The sequence below is a fragment of the Oncorhynchus mykiss genome, chromosome 5, assembly GCF_057628025.1.
Source record: "Oncorhynchus mykiss isolate SJ-2025 chromosome 5, ASM5762802v1, whole genome shotgun sequence".
Lineage (NCBI taxonomy): Eukaryota > Metazoa > Chordata > Actinopteri > Salmoniformes > Salmonidae > Oncorhynchus > Oncorhynchus mykiss.
The window spans coordinates 6676615-6694636 of NC_143026.1; the positions used below are offsets into that span (position 1 = coordinate 6676615).

General features: G+C 47.6%; 1 protein-coding gene across 4 annotated transcripts in view; it reads right to left on the reverse strand.

Annotated features, from left to right (window-relative positions):
• wdr7 (WD repeat domain 7) overlaps positions 1 to 18022 on the reverse strand; it is a 314307-nt gene that overhangs the window by 269013 nt on the left and 27272 nt on the right. For all 4 annotated transcript variants that reach the window (XM_036976656.2, XM_036976659.2, XM_036976658.2 and 1 more), the window contains 4 exons: positions 14795 to 14942; positions 14277 to 14525; positions 11488 to 11708; positions 2285 to 2480 (listed from right to left, as the gene is read on the reverse strand). In XM_036976656.2, the coding sequence (XP_036832551.2) occupies positions 2285 to 2480; positions 11488 to 11708; positions 14277 to 14525; positions 14795 to 14942 (814 nt within the window). The remainder of the gene's footprint in view (positions 1 to 2284; positions 2481 to 11487; positions 11709 to 14276; positions 14526 to 14794; positions 14943 to 18022) is intronic.

Below are 18022 nucleotides of genomic sequence, written 5' to 3' on the forward strand. Positions count from 1 at the left end.
TTTCGCAAGGCACTGTAAATATATTTTGAAAATGTGAGAAAAAAAATCTACAGCACCACCTTAAAATCAACATGTGAAAATGTCACGTTTCTATGTGTTGTAACATAGAAAACAAAACATGTTCACACATTATGTTGATGTTGGGAGGGTTGCTGGAGATGAATGAATGGTAAAATGTCCCTTTAAGAAAGTGAGTTCTATTCCATTAGAGCTGATGTGTGTGTGTGTGTGTGTGGGGGGGTGGGAACCCATAGAAGATAAATCATTTATCTCTATGGGGAAAAAGCACTGAACAGAGGAGAGAGGAAATGTAGCTGTCCATCAGTAATATAATGACTCTATAAATGGAGAGGCTGTTTCCCTCACTCCTTCAGCTCCTATCAAGTGGTTCCAGACAAACCTCAGGGATCATTACTTAGGCTACACCCCTCCGCATGTCTAACACACACACACACACACACACACACACACACACACCTTACAGCCACGCCCCTTCTGCACCCCAGCCCTGTGAGTCGACGAGGCTTGCTACTGTACGTTCTTCTGTCCTACTCAGCACAACGAGACATAACCAGCTTTAAGAGCAGACATAAACACACTAATGTGCCTTCGCTAATGCAGTAACGGGCAGAGAGAGAGAGACTCCACATTTAGGGAGATGTTTTGTAAGTGCTCGACTTCCCCCCCCCCCACTTCCTCCTCAGCCATCATCTTAACTTCCATTGCTGTGAGAGGGAGTTTAAAAATCGGTCTACCGTTTTAAGAGAGTGCTGCGTTGCTTTTACAAACGCTAAACATGCGGCTTCGTATATAGGGGGGTCAGGAAGGAAGGAACGAATGCTTCAGACAATCTATTATTCAACCTGGGAAAGGGTGTGTGTTTGTGTGATCTTCACTGAGCAAAAACATCGCGAAGTGAGGGGAAGAACACAAGGTTGGAGCTACCCTGGTAGTTTTTTTTAAAGTCGGTCGTCGTCGGGAGGAGGGACAGAAGAGACTCGATGTCTACTGGGTGACGAGCTTCTTCCTCCTCCCCCTTCTTCCTCACGTCGGCACACAGGGTCACACCACTGCGTAGAAACATAATCATATTATATTGTGCATTTGGTTTGCTAGATGGCAAGTTGGGAAGAACAGGCGTCTTTGGTTCCAGCAGAGACATTCGATGCCCTCCTGGATACCAACTTGTGTTCCTTAATAAAAAAAAAACACTAAAAAATGACTTCCTGTAATACTGGAGACCCCGGTACAGAAACAGAATGGACATAAAGGACCCTACTGGTTTCTAGTAATGACCACACAGTGTGTGCATCCCAAATGGAGCCCTATTCCCTATGTAGTTCCCTATGGGCACTGGTAAAAAGTAGGAAACAGGGCGCCCTCAGTAGGGAACAGGGCGCCCTCAGTAGGGAACAGGGCGCCCTCAGTAGGGAACAGGGCGCCCTCAGTAGGGAACAGGGCGCCCCCAGTAGGGAACAGGGCGCCCCAGTAGGGAACAGGGCGCCCCAGTAGGGAACAGGGCGCCCCAGTAGGGAACAGGGCGCCCCAGTAGGGAACAGGGCGCCCTCAGTAGGGAACAGGGCGCCCCAGTAGGGAACGAGGTAGGCTGTGTGTAGCAGTTAGCGGTTATGATATGAAGATATATATTTTTTTACATTTACTCCTGTTGCACCCTCGACAACCACTGATTATTATTTGACCCTGTTGGTCATCTATGAACATTTGAACATCTTGAAGAACGATCTGGCCATAATGGCCATGTACTCAGTGGACAGAACAAACAAAGTCTCCAAAAAAACAAACAGTACAGAGTTGAAGAAAAAGCATTTACAAAGCTTGATGTCATGCATTCAGCACCGTTCCATTAGCTACAGAGAATATTGTTGGATTTACAAACAGGTATTTCATTACAGAAGTTCATAGGCTACCTATGTGCCAGGGCGGGGTAGGGTAGCCTAAGTAGTTAGAGCGTTGAACTAGTAACCGGAAGGTTGCAAGTTCAAACCCCCGAGCTGACAAGGTACAAATCTGTCGTTCTGCCACTGAACAGGCAGTTAAACCACTGTTCCCTGGTAGGCCGTCATTGAAAATTAGAATTTGTTCTTAACTGACTTGCCTAGTTAAATAAAGGTTAAATAAAAAAGACAAAAAATAAGTAAATAGACACCGACAAAACTCCCATTAATCATGGTTACAATGAATAAACCCTCTGCCATGCAACACATCATTCTATTTTAATAGTGTGTGTGTACGCGCGAGAGTCTCTTTTGTGTGTGTGTCTCACCTGTGTCCATCTGCCACACATACACTGAGCCATCAGAGCAGCCCACCACCAGGTAGTCGTCGCAGGGCCGCCACTTGATGGCCTGGATGGGGAAGAGGTGTCGAGACGCCAGCATGATGCACTTCCTCTCCCGCAGGCTGAGCAGACCCACGGAGTGGTCACTGGCCACAGAGCACACACAGTGCTGAACACGGTTCTGTCGGGGGGCCAGAGAGAAGAGAGAGAGCAAATTATTAAGATCCAGAAAAGAGCTGTTCAATTCTACAACCACCTAAAAGAAAGTGATTTCCAAACCTCCCATAACAAAGACATTTCCTACAGAGAGATGAACCTGGAGAAGAGTCCCCTAAGCAAGCTGGTCCTGGGGCTCTGTTCACAAACACAAACACACCCCACAGAGCCCCAGGACAGCAACAGCAACACAATTAGACCAAACCAAATCATGAGAAAACAAAAATAATTATTTCGCACATTGGAAAAACAGAGCAAACTAGAATGCTATTTTGCCCTAAACAGAGAGTACACAGTGGCAGAATACCTGACCTCTGTGGCTGACCCAAAATTAAGGAAAGCTTTGACTATGTACAGACTCAGTGAGCATAGCCTTGATATTGAGAAAGGTCGCCGTAGGCAGACATGGCTCTCAAGAGAAGACAGGCTATGTGCTCACTGACCACAATATGAGGTGGAAACTGAGCTGCACTATATACAACATTGTATATAGACAGACATTTATGACATTTGAAATGTCTTCATTATTTTGAAACTTCTGTATGTGTAATGTTTACTGTTCATTTGTATTGTTTATTTCACTTCTGTATATTATATACCTCACTTGCTTTGGCAATGTTAACATATGTTTCCTATGCCAATAAAGCACATTGAATTGAATTGAGAGAGAGAGAGAGAGAGAGTTACAGAGTGGTCACGCAGCTGAACCAAAGGCTGTTGGGGGCAGAGATGTGTCGGACAGTCATCAGGCCTCGACCAGAGAGGTGTCGGACAGTCATCAGGCCCAGACCAGAGCGGTGTCGGACAGTCATCAGGCCCAGACCAGAGAGGTGTGGGACAGTCATCAGGCCCAGACCAGAGTCAGGTTGTGGGACAGTCATCAGGCCCAGACCAGAGTCAGGTTGTGGGACAGTCATCAGGCCCAGACCAGAGTCAGGTGTGGGACAGTCATCAGGCCCAGACCAGAGTCAGGTTGTGGGACAGTCATCAGGCCCAGACCAGAGTCAGGTTGTGGGACAGTCATCAGGCCCAGACCAGAGTCAGGTTGTGGGACAGTCATCAGGCCCAGACCAGAGTCAGGTGTGGGACAGTCATCAGGCCCAGACCAGAGTCAGGTTGTGGGACAGTCATCAGGCCCAGACCAGAGTCAGGTTGTGGGACAGTCATCAGGCCCAGACCAGAGTCAGGTTGTGGGACAGTCATCAGGCCCAGACCAGAGTCAGGTTGTGGTATCAAGGGAAGACAAACATTTGTGTAATGTCAAATCTGTTGTTTCTTTGTGGAAACAAGAGACGGATAAACACCAACATAATTAAGCAAAGAAAATACCGAACATAAAAAAAAGGTATTGTTGCAGACGATGGACAAGAACAGCATACGTCATGACATTTAGAAAGGCTGAATGAATGAATAGGTGAAACACTACTGTCTGACCCTTCAATGGTGTCAATGACAATAGAACGGAACACAAACTCCATCTCCATGGTTACAACAATGAAACGACCTGCTCCATTTGGATCAGTAATGTCATTAACCAATGATCTAAGAGCAAGGCCCTTTTCTCCCCATTTCAACTGGACAGGAGGACCTTTAAATGGACTGACATTTCAGGGTAGTGGAGTTGTTGCCGGGGAGAAAAACTTGACAAGGTTTTCATTTTTTCAAGTCAACCGGAAAAAGTTAACTGATGAGAAGGAGGCTGCTCAGGGCCTCCTGAGAGTGAATCACCAGCCACCGCTGCCGTCACACACGCAGACAGACACACAGAGAGACAGACCGCCCGCCCGCCCCACAGAGACAGACCGCCCGCCCGCCCCACAGAGACAGACCGCCCGCCCGCCCGCCCCACAGAGACAGACCGCCCGCCCCACAACACATCTCACACAGTGAAAAACACTGCACTATACAACCTGGCTGGAGGTTAGGACAGCACACAGGGACACACACTCGGGCAGGGACACATACTCGGGCACAATTACACACTCGGGCACAATTACACACTCGGGCACAATTACACACTACGGTACAACAGGTGCATGGTACAATGACAGTAAATATCCCCCCCCAAAAAATATTTATCAAGTCTTCAAGAGGGAAGGAGAGATGGAGAAACATACCTACGTGTCCCCTAGCAGACCACCAGAGTCCCCCCTAGCAGACCACCAGAGTCCCCCCTAGCAGACCACCAGAGTCCCCCCTAGCAGACCACCAGAGTCCTCCCTAGCAGACCACCAGAGTCCTCCCTAGCAGACCACCAGAGTCCCCCCTAAGCAGACCACCAGAGTCCTCCCTAGCAGACCACCAGAGTCCCCCCGTAGCGGACCACCAGAGTCCCCCTGTAGCAGACCACCAGAGTCCCCCTGTAGCAGACCACCAGAGTCCCCCTGTAGCAGACCACCAGAGTCCCCCTGTAGCAGACCACCAGAGTCCCCTGTAGCAGACCACCAGAGTCCCCCATAGCAGACAACCAGAGTCCCCCCTAGCAGACCACCAGAGTCCCCCCTAGCAGACCACCAGAGTCCCCCCTAGCAGACCACCAGAGTCCCCCCTAAGCAGACCACCAGAGTCCCTCCTAGCAGACCACCAGATTCCCCCCTAGCAGACCACCCGTGCCCAAGAACACCAAGGTAACCCGTCTAAATGATTGGCTCACTTCAACACCATCATCCCAGACCCTCTCCACTTCCCATGACGTAATCTCTATTGCACTCCACAATGCCCTTTCACACCTTTGGGAGAATGCTATTCATTGACCACAGCTCAGCGTTCAACACCATAGTGCCCACAAAGCTCATCACTAAGCTAAGGACCCTGGGACTAAACACCTCTCTCTGCAACTGGATCCTGGACTTCCTGACGGGCCGCCCCCAGGTGGTAAGGGATAGGTAACACATCCGCCACGCTGATCCTCAACACGGGGGCCCCTCAGGGGTGCGTGCTCAGTAGAGGTCGACCGATTAAATGGAATGGCCGAATAATTAAGGCCGATTTCAAGTTTTCATAACAAATCGGAAATCGCCATTTTTGGACACAATTATTATTTTTTTTTTACACCTTTATTTAATCTTTATTTAATTAGGCAAGTCAGTTATAAACACATTCTTATTTTCAATGACGGCCTAGGAACGGTGGGTTAACTGCCTCGTTCAGGGGCAGAACGACAGATTTTCACCTTGTCAGCTCAGGGGATCCAATCTTGCAACCTTACGGTTAACTAGTCCAACGCAATAACGACCTGCCTCTCTCTCGTTGCAGGGGACTGCCTGTTACGCGAATGCAGTAAGCCAAGGTAAGTTGCTAGCTAGCATTAAACTTAAAAAACAATCAATCATAATCACTAGTTAACTACACATGGTTGATGATATTACTAGATATTATCTAGCGTGTCCTGCTGACTGAGCATTCAACTATCTAAGTATCTGACTGAGCGGTGGTAGGCAGAAGCAGGCGCGTAAACATTCATTCAAACAGCACTTTTGTGCATTTTGCCAGCAGCTTTTTGTTGTGCTTCAAGCATTGCACTGTTTATGACTTCAAGCATATCAACTCCTGAGATGAGGCTGGTGTAACCCAAGTGAAATGGCTGGCTATTTAGCGCACGCTAATAGCGTTTCAAACGTCACTCGCTCTGAGCCTTTCTTCTACCAACACTTGGTATCATTTAAACCAAATTGAACATGTTTCATTATTTATTTGAGGCTAAATTGATTTTGATGTATTATATTAAGTTAAAATAAGTGTAATTTATTTTATAATAAGTGTAATAATTGTCATTATTATTTTTTTTTTTTAAATGATTAATCTGCTTTTTTGGTCCTCCAATAAATTGGCATTGAAAAATCATAATCGGTCGACCTCTAATTCTTAGTCCCCTCCTGTACTCCCTGTTCACCCACGACTGCAACACCATCATTGAGTTCGCCGGCGACAACAGTGGAAGGCCTGATTACCAACAACGATGAGACATCCTATTGGGAGGAGGTCAGGCAAGGACAACAACAACCTCTCCCTCTCCGGCAAGACAAAGGAGCTGATTGTGGACTACAGGAAAAGGCGGGGCCGAACAGGCTCCTATTAACATCGACGGGGCTGTAGTGGAGCGGGTCGAGAGTTTCAAGTTCCTTGGTGTCCACATCACCAACAAACTATCATGGTCCAAACACACCGACCCCCTCAGGAGACTGAAAAGATTTGGCACGGGCCCTCAGATCCTCAAAAAGTCTTACAGAATCTTGACTGGCTGCATCCCCGCTTGGAATGGCAACTTCTTTGCATTTGACCACAATCAAAATGGCTACCCGGACTACCTGCAATTATCCATTGTTGCATTAACTCTTTTGCACTGACTCTTCACACACACACACACACGCTGCTGCTACTGTCTATCCTGTTGCCTAGTCACTTTACCCCCACCTACATGAACATATCTACCTCAATTACCTCCGACCCCTACACACCAACTTGGTACTGGTACTCCCTGTATATAGCCATGTTATTGTCTACATCCTGTATATAGCCATGTTATTGTCTACTCCCTTTATAAAGCCATGTTATTGTCTACTCCCTGTATATAGCCATGTTATTGTCTACTCCCTGTATATAGCCATGTTATTGTCTACTCCCTGTATATAGCCATGTTATTGTCTACTCCCTGTATATAGCCATGTTATTGTCTACTTCCTGTATATAGTCATGGTATTGTCTACTTCCTGTATATAGCCATGTTATTGTCTACTTCCTGTATATAGCCATGTTATTGTCTACTTCCTATATATAGCCATGTTATTGTCTACTTCCTGTATATAGCCATGTTATTGTCTACTTCCTGTATATAGCCATGTTATTGTCTACTTCCTGTATATAGCCATGTTATTGTCTACTTCCTGTATATAGCCATGTTATTGTCTACTTCCTGTATATAGCCATGTTATTGTCTACTTCCTGTATATAGCCATGTTATTGTCTACTTCCTGTATATAGCCATGTTATTGTCTACTTCCTGTATATAGCCATGTTATTGTCTACTTCCTGTATATAGCCATGTTATTGTCTACTTCCTGTATATAGCCATGTTATTGCCTATTTTATCTTATCTTTAACTCTGCATTGTTTGAAAATGGCCCGTAAGTAAGCATTTCACTGTTAGTCGGAGGGAGGTAGGGAGAGACGGAGGGGGGTAGGGAGAGACGGAGGGAGGTAGGGAGAGACGGAGGGAGGTAGGGAGAGACGGAGGGAGGTAGGGAGAGACGGAGGGAGGTAGGGAGAGACGGAGGGAGGTATGGAGAGACGGAGGGAGGTATGGAGAGACAGAGGGAGGTAGGGAGAGGAACTGAAAGCAGACTAAATGGTGATGAGCGCTGACAGGCAATGTTCTGAGTGTTGATGTAGTGGCATAGGAAACCTTGACCATGAGAGAGATGAGAGATGAGAGGGGGTGAGGAGGGAAGGAGAGGAGAGCGGGGGATGTCGGGAATACAAGGACACATCACTCTTCATCACTCTTCATCACAGTCGTCCCTCCTGCCTCCACCGGCTGCTGCCGCAGCTGCAGGGCAATTACCCATCCACCCCACACCACTCGACGCCACACCAGGCTAGAGAGCCGATTTATCGGTGGACCGATATTATCCTTTTACCCACGTATCTGTATCAGCTTTTTCAATCCACCGAACAAGGACCGATGTAAGACGCAGAGAAAACGCTTGAGGAAACTAGCCGTTCTTCATAGAATAGGACTTTGATTCTTGTATTTCATTATTTGTCCTGGAGAGGTAAGCCTGGACAGCCATCTTGCCTTGGCACTCTACAGCAAGACTGGACACTATCAGCCAACGCATCTATACAGCATTGATGTACGGGCTGTTATTTGTCAGGGACTGGTCCAAATTCAAGATTCACCACCCACATCTATCCAGCTAACTAGCTGTGTGAGTGCACTTGATGCCGTTCACCGCGGGTGAGTGCATTCCGGAATCTTTGTGACATCGCTACACTTAACATCGCCCCTCGGGGCTAACGCGAACCTCGCCCCTCGGGGCTAACGCGAACCTCGCCCCTCGGGGCTAACGCGAACCTCGCCCCTCGGGGCTAACGCGAACCTCGCCCCTCGGGGCTAACGCGAACCTCGCCCCTCGGGGCTAACGCGAACCTCACCCCTCGGGGCTAACGCGAACCTCACCCCTCGGGGCAACGCGAACCTCACCCCTCGGGGCAACGCGAACCTCACCCCTCGGGGCAACGCGAACCTCACCCCTCGGGGCTAACGCGAACCTCACCCCTCGGGGCTAACGCGAACCTCACCCCTCGGGGCTAACGCGAACCTCACCCCTCGGGGCTAACGCGAACCTCACCCCTCGGGGCTAACGCGAACCTCACCCCTCGGGGCTAACGCGAACCTCACCCCTCAGGCAACGCGAACCTCACCCCTCAGGCAACGCGAACCTCACCCCTCAGGCAACGCGAACCTCACCCCTCAGGCAACGCGAACCTCACCCCTCAGGCAACGCGAACCTCACCCCTCAGGCAACGCGAACCTCACCCCTCAGGCAACGCGAACCTCACCCCTCAGGCAACGCGAACCTCACCCCTCAGGCAACGCGAACCTCACCCCTCAGGCAACGCGAACCTCACCCCTCAGGCAACGCGAACCTCACCCCTCAGGCAACGCGAACCTCACCCCTCAGGCAACGCGAACCTCACCCCTCAGGCAACGCGAACCTCACCCCTCAGGCAACGCGAACCTCACCCCTCAGGCAACGCGAACCTCACCCCTCAGGCAACGCGAACCTCACCCCTCAGGCAACGCGAACCTCACCCCTCAGGCAACGCGAACCTCACCCCTCAGGCAACGCGAACCTCACCCCTCAGGCAACGCGAACCTCACCCCTCAGGCAACGCGAACCTCACCCCTCAGGCAACGCGAACCTCACCCCTCAGGCAACGCGAACCTCACCCCTCAGGCAACGCGAACCTCACCCCTCAGGCAACGCGAACCTCACCCCTCAGGCAACGCGAACCTCACCCCTCAGGTAACGCGAACCTCACCCCTCAGGTAACGCGAACCTCACCCCCTCAAGTAACTCGAACTTTAACCCTTACCGTAGCCATTTTAAAAAGTCAACTTCAGTGGGATCCCGGATAGCAAGGACCGGTCACTGAGGCAACGCTCGGGGCAAAAGTCAACGCTGTGAATTTTACAATGGATGTCTTTCCTTTCAAGTGACAACTACGAGAATTCAGCAGCTACAGCCCTAAGAACAACCCATGAAAACACAGCTAAAACACCAATACATTTCAACTACGAGAATTCAGCAGCTACAACCCATGAAAACACAGCTAAAACACCAATACATTGAAAATATGTCTTCAGAGAAAAGTTTATTCCTGGAATGAGCGCAGTTTATTCTCCTTTCACGAGACTAACACCGTTAGTCCTAAATATTATGTGGCGCTTAAATTAATGTTCTTTCCTCAAAATGTAAGAAATTGGATTTTTCAGCATCTTAGTAGGCAATATTAAACACAATCTATAAAGATGTTTTAAATGTTTGTTTTTTATGTTTTATTACAGCTATAAAAATGGACCTATCGGTAGACACAGTATAATGGTTATCAGTGAAGATTTCCACTTTAAAATCAGAATCAGATCCAAAAATCAAATATCAGTTGGGCTCCACACCTCAGCAGGGGCCTGGGTTATACTGAATCCAGCTAACACACACCTCACCAGGGTTATACTGAATCCAGCTAACACACACACACACACACACACACACACACACACACACCTCACCAGGGTTATACTGAATCCAGCTAACACACACCTCACCAGGGTTATACTGAATCCAGCTAACACACACACTTCACCAGGGTTATACTGAATCCAGCTAACACACACCTCACCAGGGTTATACTGAATCCAGCTAACACACACCTCACCAGGGTTATACTGAATCCAGCTAACACACACCTCACCAGGGTAATACTGTATCCAGCTAACACACACCTCACCAGGGTTATACTGAATCCAGCTAACACACACACTCACACACATAACCAGGGTTATACTGTATCCAGCTAACACACACCTCACCAGGGTCACACTGTATCCAACTAACACACCTCACCACTCATCACATCCAGCTAGCACACGTCAAGGCCATTGTACTGTACAAGGACTAGAGTCTGTATCCAGGGCTAAGAGCAGGGCTAGAATGACAGTGGGAAGTGTATGGATGGAAATACAGAGAGCCTTGAACAACGCAGGAGAAGACTGCTGCTCAGGGTCATGTTCATCAACCAATCAGCTTGGATGTACTAAGGAGGACGAGGAGGAGGAGCCAGACAGGCACAGGTAACTCCCCAACAGGGATTATGGATCCCTCCATCCCGCCAGCCTCGCTCTCTCTCTCTCTCACGTTATCAATTAAATGTCCCGCTCCTGAAGTATCGACGTGCTTTAAAGCAGCTGCATAACTAAACAGGTCATTAAGAGCAGAAGAGACACCTTTACTTACAGTGTGGACCTCATGTAATGGACACCAAGTTGGTACCTGTCATTCAGACAGACACAGACAGGATAGAAGGAGAATGCAAGGCTGCTGAGGGTGGGGTAGATGGATGGAGGCTGTGTGGGTGTCTGTGCATGTTTGCGTGTGTGTGTGTGTGTGTGACAGGCCTCTCCACTTTTCTTAAGAAGAAGCAGGAGGCATCATTGAGTGAGATCAGAGGGCAGGACTAGAATCAACGATCACTCTGAGGCCTCACCTCTCTACGCTGGAAAATCCACTACAGTCTTTTTATTTTTTTATAAATCATTTTAAAAAAAAGGGGGATTTTTTATATTTTTTTTAACCATATTTTCACAACAGTCCCACCCACAAGAAAATAGACTGATGAAAGAGTGAGGGCTGGGGGGAGGAGAAATCAAAAACAAACTCCCCTTCACTTCTACACGTGTGAACAGTACTCACGCTGCAGTTCTCAGGCGGGACCAGGATCTGTGTGATCTCTCCCCCGTGGACACAGAAGACGTGCTTCATCTCCCCAGTGAAGATGTCCCAGACGATGACGCTGAAGTCCACGCCGCCGGAGACCAGGGAGCGCTGGTCGTAGCGAGGGGACACCTGGTGGGGGTACAGCAGGCACGTCACTTTGTTACGGTGACCCCGCAGGGTGCGGTGAGGGGGCCAGCCTGGGAACGAGATAATACTTTTTTTTTATAATGTTGTACATGCTCTTATCCAGAGATACAATCTGTGGTAAAACAATCACCCCCCCCCCCCCCCCATCTAATACTGTAGACCCTGATGAAACAAACCTTAGAAAATCACAAGATATATGGGCTGCAGGATACGACTACAGGCTATTGATTATTTGAGAAAGTGGCAAATAAAATATATTGCGCTCTGTTCCTCGCCTCAGGCTGCACAAACTGTTCTCTCAGCAAGTGATCATATTTTCACCCATCAATCAGACTATTCTCAATTGAATCTAGTCTTACCGAATATGTAAAAATGAGTTTTGATTTGCGAATGGCTCATTATTAACGGGCAGGAACAAGGGGAGGGGAAGGAACACCTGTTATGTGTATACACTGGAATAGAGAATGGAGACCACTTCCCCTCGGGGAACGTTTTGTAACTCCTATCGGGTAGGTTTACTCTGGTCATTTTGGCTGCGCGACAAGTGATATTAAACCCAAACTCCATATGCCATGGACTCTCCAACCGTGTTTCTGCAGCGACCCAGTGAATCGTTTGGGAAACCAAGTTACATCTGTTTGGGAACATAACACAGTGATAATGTTTTTCACAAGAAAACACATTTCATTAAAAACTGTTGACAGTCCCTCTCTCTCTCTACGCACTGGAGAAAGCAGTGAGAGAGGAGATGGAAACGCTCAGTGATAATCTCTGTTTGAAAAAGGTCATGTGTCAGACTATTAATAACTATGAATATAGAAACAAAAAAGCCCCTATTACCAGGCTATTCAAATTCACTATAATTGTAGGCAAATCATAATGTTTAATTTAGGCTAGGCCAAATCATAACGTTTAATTTTAGGCTAGACCAAATCATAACGTTTAATTTAGGCTAGGCCAAATCATAACGTTTAATTTAGGCTAGGCCAAATCATAACGTTTAATTTAGGCTAGGCCAAATCATAACGTTTAATTTAGGCTAGGCCAAATCATAACGTTTAATTTTAGGCTAGGCCAAATCATAACGTTTAATTTAGGCTAGGTCAAATCATAACGTTTAATTTAGGCTAGGCCAAATCATAACGTTTAATTTAGGCTAGGCCAAATCATAACGTTTAATTTAGGCTAGGCCAAATCATAACGTTTAATTTAGGCTAGACCAAATCATAACATTTAATTTAGGCTAGACCAAATCATAACGTTTAATTTAGGCTAGACCAAATCATAACGTTTAATTTTAGGCTAGACCAAATCATAACGTTTAATTTAGGCTAGACCAATTGACGCACCAAAGATACCTTAAAACCACTAACACACTTTTCCGCCAGCTGTTTACTGTGTATTGTATAAGGTCACAATCATTATTTTAAAATCTGGATTTTTTGGGGGGAGAGCTTGGCCTCATATATATATATATATATATATATATATATATATATATATATATATATATATATATATATATATATATATATATATATATATATATATATATATATATATATATATATATATATATATAGGTCTACGTTTATGCATGAACTCATCCCCTTAGAAAGCACTGTCCATTTCATTGTGTTTGGTTTCGAAACAACCACCACCACAAACCCAAGTTTTCACACTCAGTTTCAACCACAGTGAGGTGACTTAAAAACACACACACTGTTTTGATGAGTGTTTGATGAGATTTCTGAATGCATTTGCATTCGAAAATAGAGCCCTGAGTACCAGGCCATTAGGATCTGATGGAGGGACAATAGAGCCCTGAGTGCCAGGCCATTAGGACCTGATGGAGGGACAATAGAGCCCTGAGTACCAGGCCATTAGGACCTGATGGAGGGACAATAGAGCCCTGAGTGCCAGGCCATTAGGACCTGATGGAGGGGCAATAGAGCCCTGAGTACCAGACCATTAGGACCTGATGGAGGAACAATAGAGCCCTGATGGAGGAACAATAGAGCCCTGACTACCAGGCTATCAGGACCTGATGGAGGAACAATAGAGCCCTGACTACCAGGCTATTAGGACCTGATGGTTGTTTAACAAGCTGGGCACTACTAACATGTCCAGAGTGATTAAAAGGAGGTTACCATGACTCAACGGTCACGTGGAATGTGTCTGCGGTCATGACTCATGACTGCCGGTGTGGCGGTAATACAGCCGCTGCAACAGTCTTAGGTATCACCTTTGCTTTTTCCCCCTTTCCCACCCCCACTCTCCCCTGACCCCCTTACCTCACCCACACTCTCCCCTGACCTCACCCACACTCTCCCCTGACCTCACCCACACTTTCCCCTGACCTCACCCACACTTTCCCCTGACCTCACCCACACCCACACTCTCCCCTGACCCCACCCACACTCTCCCCTGACCCATCACTCTCCCCTGACCCACACTCTCCCCTGACCCACACTCTCCCCCGACCCACACTCTCCCCCGACCCACACTCTCCCCCGACCCACACTCTCCCCTGACCCACACTCTCCCCCGACCCACACTCTCCCCCGACCCACACTCTCCCCCGACCCACACTCTCCCTCCTGACCCCCCTCCCTCACCTCTCCGCAGCATGTGTTCTCCCTGCAGCAGCTGTACGATGGCAGTCTGTGTGGCGGGGACCAGGATGATGCTTCCGTCCTCTCTGCCACACACCAGCCTGCCCTGGGAGGGGATGTAGACGCTGGCCGTCACCTTGATGGGCTCCTCCGACCCGGGAGTCACACTCAGCTGGTCTATGATGCCCGCCGACAGGGGAGCCAGCTTGTCAAAGGCCTCCTGGAGGGAGATGGTGGAGGACACCTGGAGCTCTGAGGGACAGGGGAAGTAGATAACAACAGTATTAACTATGTACAGACCCAAAACAGACACATATAACCAACCTGACTTACACCAGACAAGGGCCTTTGCTTAGTGCCATTGCATAGTCATGAAGATGAATCATGAGGAATGTACTTCACATGCACTGGAAGGATTTCACTGGTTTTTGCCAGCTAATGGCATAAAAGCCATCTAATTCTCACCCACAACATGAATACAGACTTGGGACACTTACGCCACCTAGTGGACTAAATGGTACCTGCTGCGGTGGAGAGGGGCTGCAGGGGCGAGGTGTCTGGGATGCTCCAGAGGGTGAGGCGTCCGGCTGAATCTCCCTGGACCAGCAGCTTGTGGAAGGGCTCCCGACGGCCGTAGAAGAACCGTGTCACCGGGGGACAGATGAGGAGCTGGAACACGGAACACGGAACGTTAGAAGATGAAAGTAGTGTTCTAGAATGTGAACACTAGTATTACGTCTGTATATCTCTGCGTTCAGGGCCATGTCTACGGCAGGACTTTACGGTCTCTGACAAAGCACAGTACCATGTGACATACATACATACATACATACATACATACATACAGGAGACACCTACACCGTCCTATATCCATGCCAAAACCATTATTTGTGCGGTGTGATAAATGGTCTAGTCCTAGCGATAACAATTATTTCATAACTACAGGGATTGTATTGAAGGATAGTAAATGGTGAGAATGAAAGCAGGACAGCATACTGTAGTCTTGTTGTACCGTGGATCTAAAAACACCAGAATACTATATTCTGCTCTGTACAAGAAGGGGAAGCCGGCCTTGCAGGGGACATGATCTCATGCCATGGGAGCATTGGGATGTGCTGTTATTAACATTTAGCACTAGAAAACACCACTGTGATATAAAGAGGATGCCAAGCTAGAAGAACTGACCGCTTACTCAACTACCAACAGGGTTACCTACAGTACAACACATGCATTGATTCCCCCCCCTCCCCCCATACTAAAATATCCCCTAACTCAGTTCTCTGGACAGCAAAGCACTGAATCATCAGGATACAAACCAGCTAGCTAGACACAATAAATTGTTGAGGCAGAACACTGGTGCCATGAACAACATATGAGACTTGGGATCTGTTTTTATTTGTCTACCTAACAGATCTAGCAGGACTGAATATCCATAGTTATGCATGTTGGTTAATGGTCCTTCATTAACTGACCCTTTGCCTAATAAAAGTAATTGCACCCTGGTCTAAAGTAGGGCACTACATAGGGAATAGGGCTCTGGTCAGAAGTAGGGCACTACATACGGAATAGGGTGCCATAGGGCTCTGGTCTAAAGTAGGGCATAGGGTGCCATACGGCTCTGGTCTGTAGTGCACTACGTAGGGAATAGGGTTCTGGTCAGAAGTAGGGCACTACGTAGGGAATAGGGTGCCATATGGCTATGGTCTAAAGATGGGCACTATGTAGGGAATAGTGTGCCATTTGGGACGCAAACTTTGATCTTTCATTTGACCTATTTACACAGCTATAATTGTGTTCTTGACTGCAGTAGAAAAAAGGCACAGTGGTAACCAACCTAACGACAACCTAACGACCTGGCAACCTGCCCGCTGACCCCATTTCCAGGAAGTCCTAGTTAATGCGATTGTCACGGTAACAGAAAAAGATGGGATGGAACCGGATCCCTATAATGTCTAATGGAGGAGACACTCTGTGGCCATGTTGTCAGGTAGTCAGGCACCTAATATGAGGTTGCTAGATGTTGAGGTAGATGCTCAGACTACAGTCGATTGACTTGACACTGTCTGAGAGACAAAACAAGGTAGTTAAATGAAAGACTTCGTAAAAAATAACTAAACTTAAAATAAAAATGTCCATCAGAAGTTTACATGGAAATCAGCAGACTGAACAATAAACGTAGCATGTATGAAATTCCTTAATGTTTACCATATGTCAAATTTGTACGTTGACAGGCTTATACAGAAGTCGGATCTTAATTTGACCTCGTTCGTCGCAGGAGGAAAATAATAAATCCTGCAGCAGGAAGGTTTGAATATCAGAAGAATATATTTAGAATGGCCACCAGGTGGCAGCATGAAGCGGTGTTTGTATACCACGCAGTACTAAACTCAGCAAAAAAAGAAAACATCCCTTTCTTTCAAAGATAATTTGTAAAAATTCTAAATAAGTTCACAGACTCTTCATTGTAAAGGGTATAAAACACTGTTTCCCATGCTTGTTCCATGAACCATAAACAATTAATCAACATGCACCTGTGGAACGGTCGTTAAGACACGAACAGCTTATAGACGGTAGACAATTAAGGTCACAGTTATGGAAACTTAGGACACTAAAGAGGCCTTTCTACTATCCCTGAAAAACAAAAAAGAATCAGCTCATCTGCGTGAACGTGCCTTAGGCATGCTGCAAGGAGGCACGAGGACTGCAGGTGTGGCCAGGGCAAGAAATTGCAATGTCCATACTGGGAGACGCCTAAGACAGCACTACAGGGAGACAGGACGGACAGTTGATCGCCCTCGCAGTGGCAGACCACGTGTAACAACACCTGCACAGGATCGGTACATCTGAACATCACACCTGCGGGACAGGTACAGGATGGCAACAACAACTGCCCGAGTTACACCAGGAACGCACAATCCCTCCATCAGTGCTCAGACTGTCCACAATAGGCTGAGAGAGGCTGGACTGAGGGCTTGTAGGCCTGTTGTAAGGCAGGTCCTCACCAGACATCCGCGGCAACAACATAGCCTACGGGCACAAACCCACCATCGCTGGACCAGACAGGACTGGCAAAAAGTGCTCTTCACTGACGAGTCGCAGTTGTGTCTCACCAGGGGTGATGGTCAGATTCGCGTTTATCGTCCAAGGAATGAGCGTTACACCGAGGCCTGTACTCTGGAGCGAGATCGATTTGGTGGTGGAGGGTCCATCATGGTCTGGGACGGTGTGTCACAGCATCATCGGACTGAGCTTGTTGTCTTTGCAGGCAATTTCAACGCTGTGCGTTACAGGGAAGACATCCTCCTCCCTCATGTGGTACCTTTCTTGCTGGCTCATCCTGACATGACCCTCCAGCATGACAATGCCACCAGCCATCCTGCTCGTTCTGTGCGTGATTTCGTACAAGACAGGAATGTCAGTGTTCTGCCGTGACCAGAGAAGAACGCGGATCTCAATCCCATTGAGCACGTCTGGGACCTGTTGGATCGGAGGGTGAGGGCTAGGGCCATTCCCCCCAGAAATGTCTGGGAACTTGCAGGTGCCTTGGTGGAAGAGTGGGGAAACATCTCACAGCAAGAACTGGCAAATCTGGTGCAGTCCATGAGGAGGAGATGCACTACAGTACTTACTGCAGCTGGTGGCCACACCAGATACTGACTGTTACTTTTGATTTTGACCCCCCCTTTGTTCAGGAACACATTATTCAATTTCTGTTAATCACGTCGGTGGAACTTGTTCAGTTTGAGAGG